This window comes from Parus major, chromosome 4 (genome assembly GCF_001522545.3).
Source record: "Parus major isolate Abel chromosome 4, Parus_major1.1, whole genome shotgun sequence".
Lineage (NCBI taxonomy): Eukaryota > Metazoa > Chordata > Aves > Passeriformes > Paridae > Parus > Parus major.
In genome coordinates, this window is record NC_031771.1 from 13,880,332 (window position 1) to 13,906,768 (window position 26,437).

At 42.3% G+C, this 26,437-nt stretch overlaps 1 protein-coding gene across 1 annotated transcript; it reads right to left on the bottom strand.

Moving 5' to 3' along the window:
• On the bottom strand, positions 1-26,338 carry RASGEF1B (RasGEF domain family member 1B). The gene is made up of 14 exons (XM_015625767.2): positions 26,190-26,338; positions 14,579-14,761; positions 13,000-13,122; positions 12,083-12,220; positions 9,269-9,484; positions 9,095-9,169; positions 7,696-7,791; positions 7,011-7,113; positions 6,231-6,310; positions 5,745-5,840; positions 4,239-4,334; positions 2,884-3,007; positions 2,188-2,260; positions 1-1,384 (listed from the first exon to the last, which is right to left on the bottom strand). The coding sequence occupies exons 2-14, from the start codon at positions 14,753-14,755 to the stop codon at positions 1,360-1,362; spliced, it is 1,422 nt and encodes a 473-aa protein (XP_015481253.1). The 5' UTR covers positions 14,756-14,761; positions 26,190-26,338; the 3' UTR covers positions 1-1,359.
• Between the last annotated feature and the right edge of the window lie 99 nt (positions 26,339-26,437).

Here is a 26,437-nt window from a genome sequence, read left to right on the forward strand (position 1 = left end):
TGCAGTGCAACAAATAAATATATTTATTCTTACTTTTTTCCTTTTTTTTTTTTTTTTACAACAGTAGCAGAATAATTGCAAATAGGGTTGTTTTTTTTGGTTTTTTTTTTGCCGAGTATGTACTTTGCTTATTGATTTTTGCATCCAGGGTGATCTACAGCTACAGCTTGGTTTTGTATTTTTTTTTTTTCAATCATGTTCTTCCTAGGATAGATAGAGTGACTAAGTATTCAGAGCTACTAAAAACTTAATAGGTGTGTAATACAGTGAAATACTTCACAGCCATAAACATAATCCCTAAAGCAAACACACAGGAAGACTGTTTTGCTCATAGCTGGAGCTGAGAAGAAGCCTCTTTTTTTCTTTTTAGCATCTTGCTATTTCAATCAAGAGTGGACTGTGTTCTCCACTGTTACCCTTTCAAAAAAATAGCAGTTATAAAAATTACTGAATAAAAACATACTCTCATATTTCAACACAGTTTTTATGCCAGTTTCTCAAAGACTATTCTAGAAAAGTCAGCTTGTTCAACCTAATATAAGAAGAAGGTCAAGTACGGAAAATCAAGAGTAACAAAACCTCACAGTAAAAATAAAATGTTTGTTGCACGTAGTGGTTAGCTCTAAAGAAGTGAACAAAAGAAAAAGCCTCCCTAGAAGTTGTAGAGCTACATAGCTATTATCTTTTTATAGCAGGTGTATTTTTTACCACAGCCTTGATTTTCATTACTTTATATTTTTTTAAATAACTTAAAATAATAATGAGTTTGCTTGCCAGCAGCCAACTCAAAAACACACTGGAAAAAGAAAAAAAACCCAGCCACCATTACAGTGGTAGGGAGAAATTCTCCTCAGCAGCCAGTTTTTGTGTCCAGTCCTTTCCCTTCTTAGCAATCCCAAACTTTGGGGATATATTCAGCTTATTAGGAATGGGAGCTCTTCAATGCAGACCTGGGTTTCACTGAAAGGAATGGTGAACATTTCCCCCCCATAGCCTCCTGTGAGTCCTTGCAGCAGCTCTGCAGAGTCCTTGTAGCAGCCAGCTGCAGCAAAAGGAAAGGGAAGAATATTCCATCCAGGTGTGAAATGATTCATAGGCAGCATCTGAGATCTTCAAAGGATTCTCAATCAATACTTCAGCCTGAATCCCAGCTGAGTGGGCTGTGATTTTATCTCATCTGTCAGATGGGAGAAGCTGCCTGTTTGTTCTTGAATTAACTTCTTTCATCTTTGCTGCCAAGATATCGCAACTGGCTGCACATCTTTCATCGTTCTGAGTGCCACTCAGTGCACAGAAAAATAAGCCAAGCCATGCCCCTTGGCAATCCACGTAACACAGCAACAGCAGACATGGTGTGCTCTAGACTCTGCCCAGAAGCGCTGACCTGAAAGGCAGAGGGAAATGCAAATGGGTGAAGACAATCATTAGAATGAAATAAATCTTCTCAGACAGAGTGACTACGATAAGGAAGCCGTGAAACTGAAATTCGTGTTACTACAGATTTTCATCTTGTCACTCTGTGTAATGTGGAGTGTCTGTGCCCTGATGTGAGTAACTCTTTCTGTCTTCTCAAAATGAGTGGAATCAATCAGATGGAATTGCTACAACTCCCTGCCTTATGGTTCATGTATCCTTCCAATTAGTAAAATCAAGGAGCTGATGAGGCTGCATTCTAATAGCAGTAGAAGAAAAGCCAAAAATTATTTTGCTAAATATTTTTCCCCAGCCTGAACTCTAAATTGTTAAGTGGTTTCATTAATGCATTTTCCCCAGAACAATTTTTATGCAAACCTCAGCCCTGCCTCAAAGGCTGGTGCACAAAGGGATGCAGTAGCTGTGAAAACATCTGTGGGGAATCCAGAGTGCTCTGTATAGTACTTGTGAGAAAGTGGGGATTTCTTGGAGTTTAGGAAGTACTTTCTTCCTTCACTGAGGAACACAAGGAATTAAAATACAAAATTATTTATTCTAATTCCCATTTCCTAAGGGCAAGAAGGACCGACAGAGCTTAAGATAAAGACTGATTGTTCTATCTTTTCCGAGAGTCCCAGACTGGAGGGGGGATTTACAAGCATGCTGTGCCCCATCTGTTGAAACACGTAACATGCCATTTGGTTTTAACTGCTTGATGCTTCCTCTGTATCCCATTCTATTTATTTATTGATCTGGGTAACCTCTGACACAAACCTTAGTGTCTTCCATCTGTCCTTTTCAATGTGGTTTTCAGGGCCTTCGCTTTCATAGGAAGCCAAGTAAAGTGCTGCAATCAGAAGCAAATACATTATGTTAGGCCTACTGGCATTTTAAAATTTGCTCTCCCTGCAAAGCAGACTGAGTTAAATGACGCAGGCACATATTCTCCATCTCTCAGTTTAGGGCTTCAGAATCCCATTAGGAAGTATAGCATTGCTTATAATTGCACCCAGACAATGCTAACAAAGTGTGCATGAGAACAAAGACTACCCTGAGGGGGGGAAAAAACCAACCGGCGGAAACTCAGACGCATGAGGAGCAGAAAGCACTCAAGAGAAAATAAAATGAGCCCAGGGACATGGTGCTTTGTATGTAGCCAGTGAAGTCCCTGTTTTCTTCCTTAAGCAGCACCCTTTAGTACAAAGTATCCTGAAAGTCCACATAAATACATTTCATGTGACATTTAGAAGGACCACATCAATTTAGTTCATTCTATTTCAGAAAAAATGTTTATTCTCACAGACTATATGCGCATACAAGAAAAATCTTATCTTCTCTGTCATTTGTAAGGGAGGAGCATTTTTCACTTGCCAGACAGTCTTTCCTTACTGTGGAAGCCACAAATTAACACAGAAAGAGATAAAGCAGTAGGCAGTGACACCATCCCTGCAGAAATCCAGAGCTCCTTACCATCATCACTGAAGACTGGGACAGAGAGCAAGTACTGCAGAATCTTCCAATCCCTTTCAAAAGGACACTCCACTTGCTTCCATGTCATAAATTCACTGACTTGTTTTGCCAGCTCCCAAAATTTCTGTCAGAATACAAAGCAGAAGAGGTGCTATATGTCGAACAGCATTGCTTACCCTGAACATTTTTTCAAAAAGAGGGCGAGATCGTGGTTTGGAGACCAAGGCTTTGCCTGTCCTTGGCTTTTAAGATAGAATTGAATGTGATCTGACTCAACACTCAGCCTCTAACTTTTGTGTTCCTGTTTCAAGCTATGGTAACTTCCCACTCCTTCACCTTGTTAAAATTGCTATTGTGAATAGCAATATAGTAGATCATGAAGTGCACTTTTTTTTTTTCCCCAAGGAGCTGGTAACCCTCTTTATGCCCAAATTTTGACTTTGATGATGCTCACAGTTTTTGTTTTGCAATTGAATACATAGTGATTTTCACATCAAGTGCTTAATACTGACATTTCAAAATCCAGATGTTTCCTGTCAGTTAGCAAATATGAAATGCTCTTTGGAAAATTATGCCAAAAATAAACACTGCCCATGTAGTGTGCTGGTGCCATTAATTGATAAGCTCTTTCAATTAAAGTTTAACATGTCTCAAGTGCACATGGATTCCTTGAGCAAAATGACATTCCAGGTGATTGCACAGCCTAGTTTAAGAACCTTTGGGCTAATTCAGGCCCATGACTACAACTGAAATGTAGTGCACTTCCGTGTGAATGACCCAGGCTTCTTGAAAACTGAAAGTACCAGGAAACAAATCATTGGGTAACTCACCCTGTGTCAGATAACAACCATGAAATCAGAGCCAGAAGAACTACTGGAAGACAAGAGAGTCCAAACTCCCTCACTGCTGCTCTATCACATATTTCTTCAGAGACACTCTGGGACTTACACGCATGAAAATGATGCCTATTTATCTTGATAAAGGAGGAACTTGCTTTTTATGTGAGGAATTAAAAGATAAGCCCTAAAATACTAATTTGAACATTCTGTCATTAACTATATCAAACCTGTGTATTGAAATGTTGAGATGAATTTGAGCACTGGGAAGAAGTTCTGATGGCTTTTTCCCCCCACAAAAAAACCTGGGAATATTGAAAGTTTCTACAAACACTCCATCTCCAATAAAATTGCTTTTCCCTGACTACCTCCCAGCTCCCCTGAGAAGGAACAGATATACTCAAATTCCAGTCTATGTTTGCTCTCTCAGAATCCAGTGGAAATTAGACTGTGATCTGCTCCGGTTTTCTGTTAAAGGGGCTGACCCTGCATTAAAACCCCACTTAGTGCCCTACTTACCTCAAAATTGACATGACCATTTGGAAGGCGATTGGCACAACCCTCATTGAGGAAGTAAATATCTTTGATCAAGAGGCTGAAGAAAGGTATCACGATCTAGGGAGAGAACAACATTATTATTATCAGTCTGGTCCTGAATCAAGACACAGTGGTCTACAGAGAAAAATGAAAGGAAGTCAGGTGATACAAAAGGTAAGCAAAATACTGAAGGACTAAGCATTCTACATCTTTACACAAAAACTGTGCAGTCACAACATTTTAAAATACAAGTCTCTCCAGAAAGTCCTCCATTTCTGTGTCATGTCCTTCCTGTTTTCATTTTTTCCTTCTTCCTTGCAGATTCAAGAAGATAAATGGTCAGAGGCACCTACTTCTTACATGTAATTCCTGCAAGTTTCTTGTAGTGTAGCTTTCCCTCTTGACAGGACTTATTTGGTAAACGTGGGGAAATGCACATTGAAGCACAGCAGGGAATATTGGGGGTAGCAGCACAAATGGTTTTCAAGCTACAGTTCCCTGAGCTCATGTAAGTCATGGAACCTTGGTACTGACTGGCTTAAAATTAAGCATTTCCTGCCAACTGAACAAAGTATTTTCTTGGGAGAATGTTGGAGAATTTTATTTTCTTAAAATCGTTCTATTTTAATTTTCATCCTATGGAAGTTTTCACAGCTACACATCCTTGTTACAACTGGGGATAAAACAAATACCACTTATTATTTCAGTTATTATAGAACACTTCACTGCACCATATTTCAATATCTCTAAGTTCTTTCTTTGAAGTCTTAAAACTGACTTTTCTCTGAAAAGAAGTAAGCCTCTTACATTTAAACTTCTGGTACTTTGAATGATATGTGAAGAGATCCTCAGGACATAGAAAGACATTCCATGTAAAACAACAGTATAGATCAGCAGACGGCACGTGGATTTGCTTCATCTACCTGGTAGTTTATTCCACGGACTCCAAGATCACGTTTATTAAACACAGCGTGAAGCCCTTGGTGAGCAACTGCTTCCAAGAAGAGAGTAGCTAGGAAGATATTTGATTCCTTTCCACAAGAACTACCACTGAGATTCTGCATCTAAAGACTATATACAGGGAGGGAATGCCACAGCTCTGTCTAGATTTGAGGTTTAGAATGGCTTTTGTAAGTTTTAAAGTCTTTCCACCTTAAGCCATGAATTACTGAAAGTTTAGCACAAGCAGCAGCTGCAAGAATAAACAGCAACCTCATGTCAGTCCTTAGCCTTTCTACTTGTGGTACAGGTTTGTGAGATATAGGTGTCTGTCAAACAGAAATGAACTGAGGCAACTTATTTTACTTAAACAATCAAAGTGATCATTTAATATTTGGACTGTCAGCCAGCACCAAACTTATCTGGCAGCTTTTTATAAGCCCACCGGGGTAGAGTTGCTGAGAATCAGAATTCCAGGATAAAGGTTTACCATGCAGCTTAACAAGCACATTTCCCTTTTGCCCACTGCCAAGTCATTTGCCAACACACCTTCTCTCTGTTGCTGTGGGCTGTCAGGGACCTCTGAGTGGCTCCACGCAGAGCAGTTCGGTAATTATAAAAATTGCTGGAAGGGTCCATCTGATGCTGCAAGGCATGAAAAGATGCAGATAATGAGGAACACACAATCCTTTCTCATCTGAGCAACTCTTAAATAGGAAAAGGTCTTCTGAAGAGCCCCACAAACACAGCTTTGTAGAGGGCTGTGGTATCACTTGTTTGTTTGATCAGAAGAAAACCTTATTTTTTAAAATGTCCATTCAGCACAACAAGGAATCCAATACATTCTCTTGGACAAATCACAAACTCATACAGTGCTGCACCTGCACGATCTTTGACAAAGGTCAGCTGGACAACATCCATTAAGAGCACATATATACTAAATTAAATGTCATAATGAAGCCAAACTCACATTTTAGAGTAGTCAAAAGTAAAATGGTATTAATAGCCTTCTGTCCAAATATTAGCCAAACTTACCTCAAGAATATCAAATTTGGCTGTCTTCACTTTTGCCCAGGTTTTCTTTAACCGAGACACAGGACTCATGTTCATGCCAGCTTGATATAAGAGAAAGAGATTACTGGAGTATTTAAAAGAAAAAAATCTTTCAGGTAGCTTGGACTAGTAAGTATTTCTAAAGCAAAGAACCTATTACCAATAACAAGTATTTTCAATGGAGTTACTCAAGAAATCAGAGTCACTGTTTTCTTTAAATTCCACAATAATCTTGGAAACAAAATCTTCATCTCTTACAGAATGAAAGCTCTAAAAAAATTGCTAAGACATGATTTAATGTGGATCTGATAAAACATGTATATACAGCAGAAAAGCTCAAATGAATGTTCTGAACACCATCTCTTACATAATTTATTGAAAACTACACGTAATTATGAAGTTTTCATATTTCAAATGAAAAAAAGAATATTCCCAGCATTTTCCCACCAGATATAAAGAGGTGTTTTTAAACCACTAGGATGTGATAGAAACAATGGAAGACATCAATTCTCCATATTATGAAGCAAGTTTTTATTCTAATTTAGCACTGAAGTTGGTTGTAAAAAGCGGGGATTTAGGTCTCTGAAGAGTGGCAATGAAAACTTTGGTTTATACCAACTTTATACTACACACATAGCACTACAGTGTTGAGCAACTTCATGCTGCTGACCAAGCTATGCAGTAGACTTCTGTGTGAATCACTCTGCTTCCTTTATCCAGATTTAAACAGGAATAAAATAATATCTCAGTACACATACTTACAAATAATAGCCATTAAGGAATTGAAGTTGCCAATGTTAAAACATTCCCGTGCCACATCGATGAAATATTCTATCACTCTTGCTCTGTGCTTCTTCTTCACAGGCTGCAAGAAATGCATTTGTAGGGTTATGCTCTGCAGGAACCAGCACTCAGACACATCCCTGAAGAAATAACACCACTGTTAAAAGTCTTTTCCATAAGTACCACAGCTTCACACTATCCTTTACATGTAAAGGAAGCCACACTACTGTGTACAAAAGCATTCAGGACAGCAAAGACAAACCAGATCCTGGACAGGCAGAGAACAAGGACAACAGGCAAAGAGGCTCTGCCAAGAAAAAGGATATGAAGAACAGCAGAGCAGAGTAGAGGGTCAGCCAGGGAAGAGAATGTGCCTCAATCCACAAGAGGCTTTCAGAGAAGAGAACAGCAGGCCAGACATGCTCATGTACCAAGAAGGGCTGACCCAGAATAAATCATTACTGTCACATAAACAAGGCTCAGGCATCAGTATAATGCTAAAAACACTGAACTTATTTCCTCTTCAGACGTGCTCTGACTGCGTCCAAATGTGAACAATTACAGAACCAAGTGAATGAAAAGTCCAAAAGGCACCAAACCTGAAAAGGCTTCACAGTTTTAGACAACTAAATAAAACCTTTCAGCACAAAAAGTCCTTGCTCACCATACAGATTTCTGTTGCAACCAAGTAACTGAGCCTGTTAAACCATTCCACATAGGCTTCAAGATTCCGAGTCTTCTTTCGATCCCCGTAGCAGCTCTACAGACAGAAATGAAATAGCAACTTTTAGCACAATTTTTATCTTTTTCCTGTGAGACCTTTTGGCTTTCTGCCTTGCCATTCCCAAACACTCTCAACTAACCAGGAATAACTCAAATTACCCAAAGTGACAAAAAGCTTAGAGGGAAAGCAGCAGTGGTAATATTCAAACATGTGTAACTTCCTTCTGAGCTGTCAGCCCAGTAAAGCACTCCAGCAGGCATGTGGAATCCACCCCATGCTTGAAGTCCTACTGGGATGCTTTAAGGACCCAGGACAGACTTATCCAAACAATCAGGCCTAAATATCTGCATAAAGCTCCCTTGAATACACACACTGTTTCAGTCCTTACTCCTGTCCCTCTGACAGAGCAGGTACAGCACTAAGCTCTCTGCAAGTGCACAGGAAAACAGAGGTCAGGCACATTATGATCAGCTATTGATGACAAATGGACATACTGCATCCTAACTTTGGGAGACCAACTCTACCATTTTGAGGGGATTATCCCTTTCCTGAGCAGTGCTATGCTGTATCATCTTGGAATCATTCCCACACCACACCTCAGGGTTGCCTAAAAAAGGGTAGACTGCAGTTTCAGTGATCTCTATCTGGAAGAACAATTTCAGAGACCATCTGATTGAACATCAAATTGTAAACTTTTGTCATTCTATCCTGTTTATCAGTTTTAAATTCAAGTTTTAATGGACTGACTTTATCACAGTTTATCTACAGAGGTTAAGTCATCTTCGAAAACATAAAAAATTAAGTCCTTTTGAAAACAGCACTCAAAGAGATGACAATTCTGTCATGGCTGGTTAGAAACACTGCATATTTACCCTTCATCTCATGTAGATCTAGAGCCCTCTGCACACTCTTTTTGTTATGTCTGCTCTACCTGCAAATTCCCCCATGTGCCACTTGGCTGCAAAGAGTTCAGTTTACTAAAAAGGAAGAACAGATGTCGAAAATGAATAATGCAGAAGGCAAAGTTAAACTCAGTCTCTTCCAGCTGTAGGCTGTGTAGATGGCCTGGGGAAAACATTCACAGGATTAAGTTCTCCCTTAGCTTAAGTCAGAAAACCCAGGAAATGTGTTCATTTAAGTCAATTTTTTGGCTGAGTTCCGGAGCTTCAGGAGTTGTACTCCAGAAAGAAAAGAAAAAAACATTAACAAAATGTTTAATGGGATTGGTAAAGCTTGTTTTCTACTGGTCCTCATTTATTGCCAGACCTCACTACCAGCCCATGGTGCACCTGATGGTAAATGATGCATTTCAGAGCTGCTCCAGATCTGCTCCCATTACCTTGTCATTATTCAAAGGATCCTTTTGCACAAACGCCTGGATAAATTCTTCTGGTCCAATATAATTGAGTCTCTCCTAAACAAAGCACAGAAGCAGCCAAGTCATATCCCCTGTTAACCTGCACTTCAAAAAGAGGGGAGGGATGAAGTCATCCCTGGGAATGTAACAACTCACAAGCTCTATGTGCGTCAGCTGCTGAGCTAACACGTAGGGATCATTGCAGACAGTGATTATGTCCCTCTGGATGGACTGGGGCTTGGTCTTTAGGAGCGTGAGGCGATCTGTGGATGTGGTGGTGTCAATTTTTGCAAGCACTTCCTCGTACTGGGTAACTGCGGCCAGCTTCCGAATCAGGTTCTGGAGGAGCTGCTGCACATTCTTCCGGTACATCTGTTTTAACACCAAACAATCAGAAAACACTTCTGAGATGTGAGAAGACATCATTAAAGTCTGCATGACACTGAAACAGATGGATGCTGATGCCTGTATTTGTTGTCAACTCAAGAGAAGCTCTATTATGTGAATTTGTAATATTGGCATTTCATCGGATCAAAAGGAGTCCAGCTGAGGGTTTAAGCAGTGATTGTCTCACAGGTTCAATATTGACCCAGTTAGCTCAAAGAAAAGATGTGTTCAATCCACTTCCTGAAAGTACCAACCACCACTGGAGGAAATACAAGAAATGAAAATACCCCATCTTCTGCTTAAGACCACAGGAAAAACCAAGTAAGTGGCCAGTCAATGATAAACAAAGGGCCTGCTTCTCTCTACAGCAAATCATGATCAGTTTCACCAAAGTCAGAGCTTAAACTTGCAGTGAATCTGAGGAAAATAAGATAATAAAACCATCTCTCTAGTCTTTTCTTTTTGCAGGCCTTTCCATGTAGTTATTTAAGTTACGAGGAGTGACAATTTTAAGAGCACAACTCAACTCTTAAGTAGATAGAAACATGTAACCAAGGTGGCTACTCTTCCAGATTCCACATATCATCTTGAACCATTAAAAAACCTAAGTGACTTCAAAAAGGATCATCCAAAAACTACTGTCTGCACACTATAGTATGATCAGTCCAAGGTTGCAGTATTTCCTTTATTCTGATAAATATGTCCTTTCCTCCAAAGCTTTTTCCAAATATGTTGTTTTGAAGGAGTGATATGTTAGAATGGTGAGAAGTTTTGGTCGTACTCTTACTGACAGATTCTAAAAGAACTGGAGTACAGTAATTCAGGAAGTGGAATAAGAAGCTATAAGTAGAACTGTAGTGAACAAGAGTAGGAAACTGCTTCTTTTGTGTTCTTTAGGGTAATGACTCACAAAAATCCAAGGGATCTGTAGAAAAGCAAGGTCAAGGAAGTTGCCATTTACTGATCCAAGCAGTTCACAATAAAACAAGTCAATTTACTGCAGTGCTTGCTTTCACTTTGTCTTTCTAAAGGAAACCTCAAAGTCAAAAAACCCTCAAAGCTACAGCTAGAAAGGATTTATAGTTCTCTGCAGAGTAAGATTGCTCCCTTTGCACATTTCCTAGCAGCTTGGTACATCTGCCTTTCCCTTCAATAGACAATTTCACTGTTTAAACTGTCTGTTGTGCCAGAAACTTTGTTGCAGACAACCCTTCCCTCTTCTCATTTTATTCTTCCATCCACCAACTCAACTTCCTCCAGGCTAAGCAGTTTTTTGGGGTTTTTTTGTGCCAGTGAGTATTTTTCAAGTTGGTGTGAGCTCTCAATCATAACTGCTTTGCCTGGAACTGAACTTCAGTTTCCTACTTTGCTATGAAGAGTATCTAGAAACAAAGCAACCTGGCACCCCTGGAGTGAAGGCACACCTCTTGCCTCTTCCCCAGCCCAAAGCTCCCTGGAGCTATCTTGCAACCTTTCAGCTTGCACATCAAATTGGATCTCTTTTTCATTTATACTTTGTACTGCATCTCATTATCTTGTCCCATCCTCTTTCATCCCTCCCCACTTTGACAACAACAAAACGTATTTCAGCTTCCAAGTTCACTTTAGGTTTGTTCTTTTCCATGCTTGTGAACAGCCTCTCAAGACCCTTCCAGGCCTTTGGCAGCACTCTCAGCTCCTCTCAGTCCAGCTTACCTCCACGCCTGTTAATGTGCTGTTTGCTGCCTCATCCATATCATTACTTAAAAGCTTATATAAGGAACACTGGTCCCTGAGGAACACTGGAAACACAATGCCATTTAGCAATTGCTATTTGTGTTTATGGTTCTTCCAAATGCCACTCCAGTGTCTTTTGCAATCACAGTGTTATGCCAGCTACACAGGATTTGTTTACTGAAACCTTGTTAATTCCCTTCCACTAAGTAAATATAACCCTTGGCTTTTGGTGAGTTTATTTCAGTATTTAAAAGACAACTATTAGTTGAGCATTGAATTATTTCATAATACCCACATGGAACTTTACTTCCATCTGAAAAGTGGAATTTAGAAAAAGGTCAGGTGATTTCCTTGTGTGCCCCATCCACAGGAAGGAATATGATAGACTTCCTCTGATCTGATACTTTAAGCTCAAGACAATTATTCCTGGTCCTGTTCTCTTTTGGAAATTTCTCCCCAAAACTGCTGTAACTTTTCCACTGACCTACAGGTCAATTCCAATACATCTTACTAAAGAAATGATCAACACTGATAGGGATTTCTCAGCTATTGTCCTAGATAGCTTCTTCCAAGTAGAATCACTAAAATGATAAATACTAACATCCACCAAGTTGTGCCCATCTGCACAAAATGGGATTATGTTATGGGCTTAGAGGGGGAGAGAACCTTGCCCATGCTTTGGAGAAGATCTGCTTATGCTGCGTGATTTCATCCTAGGCTTAGGTACCAGACAGAACTTTTTGCCTACCAGCACCTTCACAGTAAGTTTTCTTAAGCACCCAGAGCCACACCTTGTTATTAACAGCAGTATCAAAGCAGTAACAGGAATGCTTTTTTATCCAATAACTTTGTTTGCAGACAACTTACCTCATCCCCACTGGCTATTCTTTGTGCCAACTCCTTTAAGTTCCTCATCATTCTTTCATCTCGGAAATCATAAGGAAAAGTCTCTGTCCACTCAGTCAACAACTGTAGGATTTTTGGTGCAATCTTCTGGGTCCAGTTCTATTTGGAAACAGTAGCGAGGAATGTTACACATAACAGCAATGCAGGAAATATTAGCTCAAAGGAAATAGAATACTGTGCACTGTAGGATACTGTGGAGCACAAGGCTATGAATGTAAGGTAAATTTTAATCTTAACTTCATTCAGCACTGGATTACGGACCAGAGCCAATCGCCATGGAAGCCAATGAGGAGACTCATTGTCTTGGCTGACCTGGAAATTCTGCCCCAGGTGGGTGGAAATGACTCCCCTCATTATCAGGAGTGTCTCAATGCAAGGCATTGATTAGAGTTTCTATAACTTATGACTAACCCTCAGCAAAGAAAGTGGTAAATTTGAGTTGTGCCAAGACCTATGTGTGCACTACACCTTATAGGGATAAACCTGTGCACAGACAGAGAGAGGCTGGTGGAGAGATGCGGTGGTGAGAGGCTGCCTTGGACACAGTGACCATTAAATGATTTTTGATTCTCAGTGAAGTAAGGAAAGAGATCAACAAAACCTCTGTCTTGGACTTTTGGAGGGCAGATTTTGGCCTGTTCAGGACCCTGGTTCAGAGATTCCCTCGGTAAAACCAACAATGCAGCAGAAGCAGCAGCCCTCATGGAAGACAGGCTGCGCAGTGTGGAAATTCCCCATGAATCTCAGTGAATAAAGGGTCAAATTCTAGTTACTTGCATCAGGTTTTCAATCTCTTCAATCCTACTGAGGACTGTCTTGAATAGAAGCATTTTGGTTTGGGCAGGGACCTGGGAAGTCCCTGGAGTGTGGGATCTCACCTTGTCCAGGCCAGGCTCACTGAGTCTCTGCTGCTCAATGCACAGGTGGCAGACTTTGGCCATGAGCTCGTACGGGTGCATGAAGAGACGGGAGCTGAGAAGGAAGGTGAAGATGTACGTCCTCTGAGAACAAGAGGAAGACAGAGAAAGGCATAAATCACCAGCATTTTTTTATATTTTCCTGAAATGCCTCCCTGAAAAATCTGCTACTCATACTTTACTATCTGAAGAATAAAACTCTACAGGTGGCTGTGCCAAAAGCAATTACTACAGAGGTAAGCATTTAACACTTATCATTGCTCCAGAACCAGTATTATAAGCTTGTGCTCGAGCCAAGTTATGCAAGAGTAAACCAAAACAAAGCAGGGCAAAGGTGGCTTAGCTCTCCTATTGCACACAGCCTTACTGCAAGCTCATTACCTGAAATTACTCAGAATAAAATTTCAACTCATCTTCTCTTGCTCTACAGTAAACATTTGTCTCCTGTGTGAAAGTGGAGGGAACTACATAGATTAATTTTACAGAATAAAAATCAGTAACGGATTCTGAGGTTACAAGAAGAGGCTCCTTATTTTGGTTTGATTTTCCATAGATAATGATTTGAACTCATTGTTCAAATCAGTGAATGGATATTCAGAATATCCATTCCACTTTCCCAGTAGTTAAGTATCTATGGCACCCACTCTACAAAGAGTCTACAATGTTCTGGCTCTAGAAACTTGGAACAAACTATCATGTTTGACCAACCAGCGTCTAAATTGCTATATATTTGAAGTTTACACTAAGCATTAATGGATAAGCACAAGCTTAAGTACAGTCCTGTGCTGCTGTAAATTCTGTCCCAAGTTGAAAAATGATCCTGTCTTGGAACCGTGAACAGGTCTATGACAATAACAAAAGCTGGATATAAGCAGAATTATGTCTTCAGCAGGAGCATGTCGACAAGTAGAGCTGCAGTTTCATCATCCACCAGTTATCCCCAGCTGTCCTTTCCTACAACCTTTTGATACCATTCCTTTTTATCTTCTTTTCTAAGAATTACTGAAAATGTCTCAATGCATGGATGTGCCTAGACAGGTCAAATGACAAATTCTCAGATGACAAACCTCCTGTTGTCACATCCAGCCTCTGCTGATCCTAAACAGTGTGGTACTAGTTCAACATTTTGGTTGCTTATTGCAAGATACACGTGGAACCTCAGATGAGCAATGGGAAATACGCATTAAAAACCGCTTGGTTTTGCAATAAATACTTTCATTCTGTCACAACCGTGGTGATGCCTTTCTGTTCAGCTTTTTGAGGGTCAATGGTGCACACAATCCATCAAGCGACAAGCCAGTCTAGGTGTGTGCTTTATAAATGAGTCACCAGGGCTGCTCACCTTACAACAGGAGTAATAAAGCATCAGACTTCCTAGGTTAGGTGAGTTTTTGTATGCTGCCCTCCAGTAAAGCACATGCTTCAGGCACCTGAACCCCTTCTTTAGCCATGGATGTTACACATTCTGCTCTTCCTGCACATGCTCCCCTTTAGGAGACACAGCAGGCCTGGCCATGGAGTTAGCTGGTGTGTAACTTACATCGGGATAGTAATCCACGTTGGGTACTAAGTGATGGATCAGAGCTTCCAAAGACCCCGACAGGAGATTGTTGTCGTGGTAATAGAGCCCTCCACAGCTGCCTTCTTTTGTCTGATACAGGTTCCTGTTGTAGCTGCTGCTGTCAAACATCGCTGCAAAGGGAGGTGTCTGTGGCATCTTTCCCTGAGGACACACACAAAGGAGATAAGGGATAATTCAGAGAAGGTACAATGTGAGCTGTTTTCTGTCTTCCAGAGATAATACTGCACTAGAAAGAAAACCCAGTGTCACACCATGGGTTACTTGCACACAGTAAAAATTGTACTGTTTTCAAGCCTGTCCTCTTTCTCAGGAAAGGGCCAACACAGGCTTTCACCACTGCCTGTCACAACTGCCAGGTGCTTCTTTTATATCTTGCTGTTTCTTTATTAAATGACAGATAAATGTCCAGGCTAAGAGTTACCAGGAGGTACAAAAAATCCTGACAGACTTTGGGAACTCAGACTTTCTATAAAGCTTTTGGGGATGTGGCATAACATCCACTTTGGTCAAATCCTGAAAGTAGCTCCCTAAGAGCAGCACCCCGATGGGGAAGTGTTCAGGCTGTCCCAGGCTGACACACCCCCAGCCAGTGCAGAAGGAGAGAGACTGAGGTGAAGCCCTGAAAAGGTCATGTGAGAGGATGGTCTCCTTTATGCAACATGACAGCCATGTAACTGCAATCCCAAACCTCCCATTTCCCAACTCCACCCTGGTAAATTGACGCTTGGTTTTCCCAATAACACCGTGACAGGCGTGACCCGGGCTAAAGCCTGATGCTTCAGTGCATCTGCCTCCACCTACTCTCTGAGTGGCTCTACAGAAATTTGAAAAGTTTGCCTGGGCATAGTTGCTTACCACTGTTGTCCAAGTTCACCAATGATATAAAAGATGAGAACAGATTCAGAGTTTTGTTAGACCTTCTCCCCAGATTCTGTGAAAATGTGAAAAAATCCAGCCCTGTGCTCTCCAGCTTTAGGAAAAATAAAGCAATTACTCATCAGTCTGCATCTTAGTGCCTGTGGAATCAAAATGTCTTTCCAAAGAAAAGATCAGTCAGTGCTGCAGGGCGTTTAGTCACTCAGAGCAGTGGGTGGGCAGCAAGGGGGCCACGACCACCCAAGAGCTCTTCTGGTAAAGCAGTATCTGAAAAAGCCAAAAGATAAAATCTCTCTGACTGCTTGAGTGTTGAGTTATAAACCCCTTCCTTCTCCCTCCTTCCCTGCCTTCTGGGAGTAGCAATTCTTGTCAGTTTAAGGAACTTAGGTTGATGGGAAGCTAAGTTTTAACCACAAGCACGCTGGTTTTAAGTCTACTGCAGCAGTTACTGAGCTCTGGGTGCTGATGGGCATTCAGGGAGTGACAGATAAACTGAAGAAGGGGTGGCACTTTGTTTCCAATCCTGCCCACAACTTCAAGGCAAGAGAGATCAAACTGAGAGGACAATATCCACAGGCTGCTGTGCCCATGTGTCGACTGAGCATGTGCATGTGAAAAGAATTAATGCCTCTGAGCCATCATTGTAAGTGCAGATGCTGTTTCTTTTCTCTCCATTGTATCAAATCCTATTCGGGAAAAAGCTCTTTAAAGCCACAGATCTCAGCAAACACCAGCCTGTGAAGGCACCCCGTTTTGAGAACAACTAGTGATGTGACAGCCTGGAGATAAATAGAGTGCTGCCATCTGTGTGCTCCCCAACCCACAATAAAGCACTTTTCAGAGGGAGCTCGGTGGAGATGAGAAGCTATTAAGTTATTAGCCAGATTCCTTATATAGGTGGACCTGAAGCACCACACAGACTTGCTGCTGCTGCTGGCAGTGTGTCCAGACAACAGAGACATTCAAACCAGTGCAAGCCTGAGTGAATAAAAATAATTTCAGTAAATAAACAGTAAGAGAAAGCCAAAAACAAAGGCAGAGAAGGACAGTGGAGAGAGTGGAGAGAGCCTCCTAGCCTACATGTCCTGTGCTAATTCCACCTTGAGAGATGCCAAAAGATATCTGCATCAAAATGGGAAAGACTGAAAAGTCTCCACGCCTGCAAAGTGACATCAGACACTCTGTGCAGCTGTTCAACCAGAGATTAAACTACATTCAGCCCAAAGAGCTGGGAGAAGAATAAAGTAAATACACACGCCACAGTGTAAGAGGGTGAAGTGCAGGACTGAACTTTACAGGGTTCCTCTACAAGTGAGTTCAAATTACTGGGCAGGCGAGGTGCAACCCTACCACAGCCATGCTGTGCACCAATAAAGCATCCTGATGCATAAAGACTCCTGGTCTTTCAGGTTCTTTGCAAGGCTAACCCAGTGTAAGGAACAAAACTTTACTGAGGAGCTGACAGGAACCTTCTGCAGCATTTTCTAGGTTTTCATACTGTGCATGTAAAGCCACAGACGTGAACCAACTCCAAAATATTCTTCAGCCCACTGACACTGAAAGATGTCCTGTTTGCACCAATTCAGTCAAAATGCAAGTGGTAGTGAACAGTGTGTAAACACTGCAACCCACCAAACATTTGTAGCACTGTGGCTCCGAGGTCATACTCCACAAGGAGGTTAGAAAGGCTAGGCTGCATCTGCAAAACAACTTGACATCAATATTAGCACTTGTAAAAAACCAAGGTGAGTAGTTGTTTCAACCCAGATCTCATACTAACCAAAACAGCCTAATTCAGGGGGTGACTGGAATCAGCAGGGAATTTAGCCAGACTAGCCAGCAATTAGTTTTGATTTCATTCAATCCTCACAACACAAATCAGACAGGTTGGAGACACAGTCTCCTAGAGCCTCATCAACAGGTAAGAAAGAATCATCAGGCCATTAACAGATGTACTGATTTGTAACCATAAAATTCTCAAAAGTCTGTCCCAAAGGGTACATTTTGTCTCACTTGTTTGCTATTTGTTTCTGGAAGCTGCTTGACAGAAGGGCTCTGTCCTGCTTCAGTGAGACACCAAGTTGTGGTGATGTTCTGTATGTTCAGAACTGGGTTTCACTTGGAAGTGAGCAGCACACAGGACACGTTCTCCATGTGATGAAAAGGGATGATATCAAAAGTGTGACAGAGATAAATATAGCATAGCCAATGGGATGATTCATACAACACATGTGCTATTCCAGCATGACTACTTTATTATCTTGACCTTGACTCCTCTGCTGTATTTTATTTGGAGGTGGAGACACAAAGCAGCATGCTTAATTCTAATTAGAAGCTTCTTTAGCTAAAGCTTCAGCCAAACCCTGCCTTCAGAATAACTTGAGCGGAACTGAAATTTGGTTACAGAGCAGATAATGGTCCACAAATCCATGGCACATAGAGCAGAGGTATCTTGGGACCTAAAAATATTGTTGACAAAGCACAGCAGGGCAAGATCTGATGAGCAGGAAATGGGAAAAAAGACAAGAAATATTATTCCAGTGCAAAATGTTCTGGGAGTTAAAAACTGGAACTTTTTAACTGGGCTTTGGAAACATTTGACTAATAATCACATGGAAACCCATTTATCTCTTCTCTCTATTTTTTTTTTTCCCAAGAATGAAAAGAGTGGGGTTTTTTTGTGTTTTGTTTTTTTTGTTTTTTTGTTTTTTTTTTTTTGGTTGGTTTTTTTTAAAATTATAGATCCGACCTGAAGGAAAGAGCAATGAAATAATTTCCTGGCTTTACCAGTGATGCTCTCCTGTGACAGAGAGAAATCCATAACTCTGCACTGTGGAAAGAGGAATACAACATTTTTTTCTGCATTTAGTATCATTTTGAAGAACATGAGACTTTGGGCATTGAGGTCCATATTCTGCCTCTGAGTAGCCTCTGACAAGAAAGAAGCCTCAACTTTCCCAGTAACAGCACTGTAAATCGGATGTCAGAGCCAAAGATGATGTGCTCAAACCCCTGTCATCTCCTGCAGGAGCCAAGTTTCAGTTTGGCAAAACTAAAGGAATCAGATATAGCTTCCAAGGCTGCCAAGTGCTTTTACAAACTTTTATGTTCAAAAAACATCTGTTTTCTACTACAAACAGTGGAAGGTTACATTGGTTTGTTTTAATTTATATTAAAGAGCTCAGGCTGCACATCAGGTTCATAAAACAAACTCAACAATATGGACAGCTGGTATCCTTCATAGAAGCACCCACTGAGAAGTTCAGCAGTAGCAGTGAAAGATGCCTTTAAAGCCACTGCCAAACACTTTCAGCTCCTCTGCTAGGTACAGTGTTCTCCCACACTATCTCCCTCAGGCAGAGGAATGGTATGAATACCAAGGCATACCTCCCCTTAAAAGATGCAAACTTCAGAAATGCAATTACATCCCCTCAGAGCTGTTCACTGTACAATCAGAAACTCTTTACCACATTTAGCAGGTGATTACCATCCACCATTGTTATTAAAGATGCCATCATAAAACTGATGTATGGTAAAACAAAAGACTGACTTCCTGCAGAACCCAAGTTTCAGAGAGGGCCCTCCTTATCCCTACTCTTTCTTTTGTCAGCAAGATGCCTACAGAAGCCCTTCCTGTTGTCTTTGACATCTCTGGCCAGACTCAATTCCAACTGGTCTTTGCTTTCTTAACCTCATCCTTAGCTTCCTGTAAAATTACCCCGTATTCCTCCAGACTTACACCCCCCACTCATCTCCCTAGGCTGTCTTTCATGAAAATCCCACAACCTTCTCCTGCCACAGGAGCCACCCCACCTCGTCCTTGTGATGCCAGTGATAATCACGCCCATGCAGGCATGTGCATGTCTCTAATTCTTCTTGTTTGTTCCCCATACTACGTGTGTTTGTGTAGAGGCATCTGAGCCAGGTCCTTGATAAAGCTGATTCGCTGGCTGGAGCAGCTGGAATCCTTTTGCAGTGCTCGGGGCATCCACCCAGGCTGCCCAAAACAAAAGCATACCAGCCACAGAGGCCGCCCATCGCATTCCATACAGCCCTTCGTGGTGTGTGTGCTTTGCTCACTGAGCTTTTTGTTCTTGCACTGAAAGGTAAAGGGAAATTTTACAGCTCAAGCTACCGAGAAGAAAAGAAACCGGCAAAACTCCCGCATGGGTGTTTCATGTGTCTTATTTGCAGAAATTAAGATCATAGAACTATCCCAGCTCAAGCCTTCTTGCTTCCACTCTGTGATGAATGTGCCATACAATTCTCAGAGCGTGACTTCAGCACCAACACTGAGTTATACTTCCTTCCTACTTACTCCTATATTACTTATCCCTACTTATTCCTATATTACTTATTAAGTATATCTTTTAAGGGGCAGAGTACAGAATAGCTTTTCATACTCACAAAGGAGATGAAAAGGGGAGTGATACCGGCTTTTTCCAGCTTGAAATCAAGAGGAAGACTAAGAACCTCTTGTAAGGAATCCACCCCAGAGGAAGAGGACCAAAACTATCCATGTGGGACAGTGTCACAACTGCAGAAAATACATCTTGAGCAGTTGCTGGTGGGGCAAGGAAAGACCTGAGGTAGACATAAGAAACCTGACGGAGCCTTAAAGTATTTTTTGGTTTTCACTGAAACAGCAGAGGATGAACAATTTTGTAAAGTTTTCCAAAAATCACCCAGGCAACAATAAGCTGCAAAGGAAAATGAAAAATGCAAGTAAGCAAAGAATAAAACAGGAACTGAGTTTCAAGCAGTGGCATTTTCCTCCTGAATGTGCATTTTTCTTGCGTCTATAAATAGACCCAGCTGATTTGGGAAGGTCAGATGGAGCACTGCTGACTGATCACTCACGTATGAGAACTTTGGCACAGTAATTAAGTGAATCCTGAACGATTCAAAATTAAAGTCCTTGGATACTGAACAGTAAAGATGTGATAGGCATGAATACATTTGTGTGTTTACTTGGGAGCATTAGGAACATGGTGGGGCATTTAAGAACGCCTTGAATTTCTCCAAATCTGCAAGCATAGAAAAAGGGAAGGAAACAAACAAGTTTCTCCTTGTTTGCAGCTGACGTGCTGCAAATCCATGCCCCCTGCCTAAGCCCCACGACTCAGCTCCTCTTCTATGCTCTCCCATCCTCTTCTTCAGTGGGGCAGAAATAGAGAGAGAGAGTCTAATGATGCTGAAGGTGGCTGTGACAGCGTTGCTGCAGTGCCAGACAAGCACATGCAGGCAGACTGCATCCCGGCAAAAAAACCCCAGCAGCAGGAAAATTACTCAGTCCAGGGTGAGGACAGGACATATGTTCCTCCCAAACAAAACACATGATACAATTTGTCCATGTTGCTGGACACACAAAAGCAACAGCCTCGGAACACATGACACTAAAAGGATACCAAGCCTATAACATGTAATTTATTAAAGCACTTATCTCTTACCATGACCACGATGCTGCTGAGATTTCTGTCTGTAGGTTAAAACCGAAGAGGCCACAATTATTTAAAAAGATATGAAGCATGCTCCATCACTGACTGATTAATCTTTTTGTTAAGTTCATTTTTAAGTTATTTTTAATTTCATGGGTAATTTCTTTATCTGGATGGTGTCCTTTTAGCATTTGAATGCAAAATATTGGTTTTCTCATATAAGAGTGGGGTTTTTGTACCTTGTCCATCTTTTTGCTAATCCCAGTTTCAGAAGAGAAGCTTAAACATGAATAAACAGCATAAGTATATATTTTAAGTGACATGATGGATTAGCAGAGCAGTAATTAAATCTGAAGGCAAAAGAGATTCCAGAAAAGTTCAGCCCATTGCATGCTCCATCGTGACTTCTTCAACACTTGAAGGATTTACAGAATGAATGAAATGGAAAAAGATGCACAAGAGTCTCAGGCCAGCCAAAGGGTTCAATTAAACACCTCCCATCTTAAAAAAGAGACAACACATACAGCTACTCTTTTCTACCAAAATTTCTGAGTGGACAGCTGGACCGAAAGCAAGAATGCTACTAAAGCCTTCCAGTTCTTTATATTACTGAAGCAGGGTGGGGATTTTAGAAGCAAAGCATTCCCCTTATTGGACCCAGAGAGGCACAGAACAGTTTTGCCATTCATTCTATTTGCTCTTAAATGTTACAGCCTTAAAAGAGTAAAATTCCACCTCTCTACTCAGCCAGCTGCAGACTGGTTTGTCAGGGCTGCCATCCACCAGCAAGATGCAGAGCTGCACAGCCTGGAGGAGCTCACCACCCCAGCTCCCATACTGCTGAGCAGCAGCTGGGATGCTGCTCCTCAATCAGCTGATGGGTTGCTGCAGCTCTGAGGTCAGGAGTTTGAAGGCAAGCGAACAGCAGCGATGTTTTATTCCAAAACATCACATTGTAAAATGAGTGATTCAGCAGCTGATTCACGGAGGCTGAGATGTCCAGGAATGGGGCGTGGGGTGGGGTGGACAGATGAGGCCTGTGATGCCATCCATGACCTGCTACCCCCACTAGTGAATCAGAACTATGCTGTGGGTCCTGTAGCTCTGCATCTACAGAGTTCTCCACTCTGCATCATTTTTGTATCATGCCTTGTGCCTCCTGCATAATTGAAACCGACAAAACTGAAATTTGATGTTTTCAACAGAGATGGGAGCAGTTTCCCCTACACTATCACCAGAAGAGCATCATTGTGGTATTAGACTTCCACTAACCTTGGGGGGTGTGATCCATTCTATGTGACAGGGATGTAATCCTAACCCACCCCAGGTGATCAAAACCAAAAGATCCACCTTCTCCATCTGCATGGTCAGCAGCTAAGCATGGTTCTGGACCACTTCAGAGTGAAAACTGGCTCCATCAAGAGCTGCTCGCATATCCATCCACAGAAAACAGAAGTGGAATTATTTCAGTGTTTAGACCTGGCAGCTGGTACTCTGGATCTGCTTCTGACTCTGCTACAAGCTCCTCACGTGGCTTTAGTCAAGTCACTCAGTTTCTCATTACTGCATTCCTCTGCTTGACAGTACAAAGAGGGATAAGTATGGGGTTATTTCCTTTCATTGAGCACTAAGATCTTTTTTCAAAAGGTGTACAGAAGGTGTATCATATATTACTGCCAGGAGCACGGTACTAGCCTTAAGCATGAAGCTCTCTTGACAGGGTTCCTTCTTCAACCTCATCAAAGCAAGATACCTTCTGAATCCCAAAACTGTTGCTCTTTGCAGGCTCCCATGCTTGGACTTTTGGTACGACCTACAGTACACTTCAAAAGAAAACACCTTTCCCTTTTGTAATCATTATAGGCAGCCAAGTTATAATTTACAACAGCAAGCTGTAGTAGTGTTAAATAACAGTACTATATTTCATTTAACTGTTTCTACCCAAAACCTCATTGCCAAATGTCTCTGCCATTTAGATGATGCAGAAAAATTGCCGGTTTCAAGGCAAACAATTCATATGATTTTTTTTTCCCCAGTCACTCAGTCCTTATGTCTCCATGAACAGTACAGAATTTTTACTGACGCCTCAATATACAGCAGGTTGAAAGCAGTATATTTACAGTTTCTGCAACAGAAGTACTTCAGCTAAACCCCAACAACAAAAAAAAAAAACCCAACAAACTTTCCAATGTCTAGATTGAAAATAAAAACGGATGGTTCCACTTCGTTAGTGACTTAAGAAAGGAAGTACATCTCTGTATCTGCATCAGTTACACTTGCCTCACACCCATTTATATCTAGGCTGGGTATCAGCCAGCGCCTTCTTAGAACAGAGCTGGGTCTGAGGTACAGAGAGCTTGTAAAACAGTTGTCTGCAATCAGCTTGCCTGACTCCTTGGGAAATCAAAGAGAAGCACATTATGGCCAAAATGACTGAGAAGACCTTTTTCCCCAGTCTAGGCAGGGCCATAGCAGCAATCTCCTCCGCTCACACGCTGCCTCTGCTGGTTTGTGTCAGCCCTTGAGCCCCAGCAGCAGTTCCCGTGCCCGACTGAGGGTGGACCCCTGGGCTTTGCAATCGATGGTCAAACGCTCCTCTCCCTGAAACAATTACACCTATGAAATCACCACTAGGTAGGTACGGTATTGAGCAAATGGACACCATGCTGGGCTGTGAAAAGATCATTACACACGTGGCCTAATAAGTGTCTGAATCCCTGCAGGATGTTTAAGGGAGGATCAACTCTAGTCCTGATGGACAAGTACTGTCAGTTCAGCACGCTACATTCATGCAGAAAGCACCTGGCCTTGTATCAATGAGAGCAATTATCTCAGAGAATACCCCACTCCCCAGTCTGACTCAAGCTTATTTATCCTCTGTCTTACTCCTTATGAATCCAAAGGTCTCACTGTGCTGGCTGATGCCGACTCCCAGGAGCTCCCAGGCTCTTCTGGTGCATGTGTGTTACCTGGAATTTCTGGCCCTGTTTCCAGATGTGACAAGAAGCAAGCAGACGACCTGACCTCATGGGAGGCACAGGTCACCTGGGGAACATTTTATTCTGGGAAGAAGATGTATTTTCATGAATCAAACCCTAAATAGTCAGAATGCATGGATCTGAGTCATTCAGTGCTATTCTGGAGCCGCCTAGGGAGAGTGAGCTGGATTGTTGTCACGATCCTGCAGATTTTCCATTTAAAAATACAGCCATGCAAAGTGCCACCGATTCAGGTTCCTCACGATAGCGATTTAGTTTTTTAATACTACTTCTTACAGCAGCTAGAACAGAGGAGAAATTAGCAACAGCTTTCAGCCGGAGTTTTTGCCTCCTGTTTGTAAATTATGTATTGTCATGCTGTGGCTGCAAAATGCTCTCTGGAAGCTTTGTTTACAAGCTCATTTTCTATCAAAGTGTTTATTAGATGATGTGGTTCAGTCCATCATACCCATGCCAAGCAAAGGGCGCCAGTCAGTGCTTGCAGAGTACACCTGTGTGTTTACTAACATTTGGAAAAAATGCTTAAGTATGGGCAATCACAAGTTGTGCCTCCTCTGAAATGCAGGCAATCTATCCCAACCAGCCCTGGTATGTGTCAGCAGACCCTTACAGTGATGTACAGCGCAGACTGGCAATATGATCCTTCCTGTCTTCACCCCAAGAAAACCTCACTTTTTAACTACCCAGTTACAAAAGTAATGTTGTCACGTTGTCAGATTTTCCAGTTCATATCCCCTTCACTGATCATGCTCCAGAGCTGAACTGTCCCTGTCACTTCTGACAGTGTGACAGCAGCTAACCCCACAGACCAGGTACGGTAACTCTGCACTCCCCAAGGACTGTTCAGATAACCCACACAGGCAACAATAATAAAAAGAATAATAACGGGAGCACAGGCAACAACACGCAGTGCTGTCCCCCAAAACCCCAGCAGGAAGAAACCACAAAGAATGTAAACCAACAGGGATTCAGATACAAAAAAAGCGTTTTACTCAGTGCGTGGCACAGCTGTGAGCTCAAACCCTGCTAAATCAGTAGTTTCTTTCCTCTTTGACAAAGATTTAACAAATCCTACAGTGGCCTGTTTCAGTCCTGCTGTTCAAAGGAGTGATATCTCCACTGCTTATCCAAAATCAGAGCTTCGTCTCAGCTATTAGTTCTCTCCAGTACAGCTCATCAGTTAGCTCCTTGTCTTGAGTGTATTTAGCATTGATTTTCAGCTGATTAACAGCTTCTTTCCAAGGCATCTCATTTGGAAGCCGTACCTCAAAAAGCTCTTCTCAGCTTTCAAAATAAAGAGACAGCCCGGAGACCCAGTCCTGCCCATTCCCAATTCCCCACAGAAGGCACGACATCTCAGCCCACCAAGGCGGTAATCTCACTGAGAGCGACCCCCTCGACATTCCTCGCTTACACAGAGCCGCCCGAGGTACAGAGCACCTCTTTGTTCCCGGCTCTTTTGATTTGTCAGGCCATTCCTGACCTTTGAGTCCTCCGCTCTGTTCAGGAGAACTCCTCTGGAAGAGTCCCTCACCCTCTGTCATATTTAGTTTTACACACAGGCAGACTGGGAGGCACTCCTTGATAGAGGGCTGCCTTAGTTTACAGTCTGGGCTGAGGACAAGATAGCAGATTAGCTGACGCACTGGTCTTGGATCATTTAACATTGATTTTGGGTCATTTATCAGTCCGTCCTTTCCTCGTACCCCTGAACTGCCGCCACCTCACACAGCGCAGGAGCCCGAAGTTTTACCACACTTACTCCCAGCAGATGCCCAGCGAAAGAGACACACACACATCCCGCCCACACACCCATTTTACTCAGCCCTACCAACACAATCTGGTAAATCGGTGCTTTTTATCCTTCCCATCCAAGAAAACCAGCAACCAGCTGAACTGACGGACGTAAAGAAAAGCAGGGAAAGCTTCCCCAAGGATTAGAGAGCCACGGAAAAAAAAATCACATAGTGCAGTTGTAGGACCCAGCAGGGAAAGGGACAAGGAGAAGGACCCAATCACTGCTGCGTTCAAGTCTCTCCCTTCCCCAGCACGCTAATATCCCCCCCAAAATAGCAGCTCTGTACAGAGCTGGGTAGCCAGGAGGAATGAATGAGACCGTCCTGCCGGGGGGCTGGCAAAGAAGACAGAGATGGATGGATGGATGGATGGATGGATGGATGGATGGATGGATGGATGGATGGATGGATGGATGGATGGATGGACGGACAGACGGACGGACCGACTCACGGAGTGTACCTGGAAGTGTCCGCAGGCGCTCCCGGCCCCTGTACACTGCTGTATGGCTCTCACGCACTCATCCCCTCCGACACGGCACAGCACAGCTCGGCACAGCTCGGCACGGCTCAGCACAGCTCGGCACGGCACAGCAGGGCTCAGCAGGGCTCGGCACAGCACAGCAGGGCTCGGTACAGCACAGCAGGGCTCGGTACAGCTCAGCACAGCTCGGCACAGCACAGCAGGGCTCAGCAGGGCTCGGCACAGCA

Excerpts from the sequence above, each read along its gene's own strand:
- RASGEF1B (XM_015625767.2), bottom strand. The coding sequence starts at position 14,755 with ATGCCACAGACACCTCCCTTTGCAGCGATGTTTGACAGCAGCAGCTAC. Across the intron at positions 7,114-7,695 it reads TTGCAACAGAAATCTGTATG|CCTGTGAAGAAGAAGCACAG; the intron begins GTGAGCAAGGAC and ends CATTTCTTGCAG. Across the intron at positions 3,008-4,238 it reads ATGGTCATGTCAATTTTGAG|AAATTTTGGGAGCTGGCAAA; the intron begins GTAAGTAGGGCA and ends GTATTCTGACAG.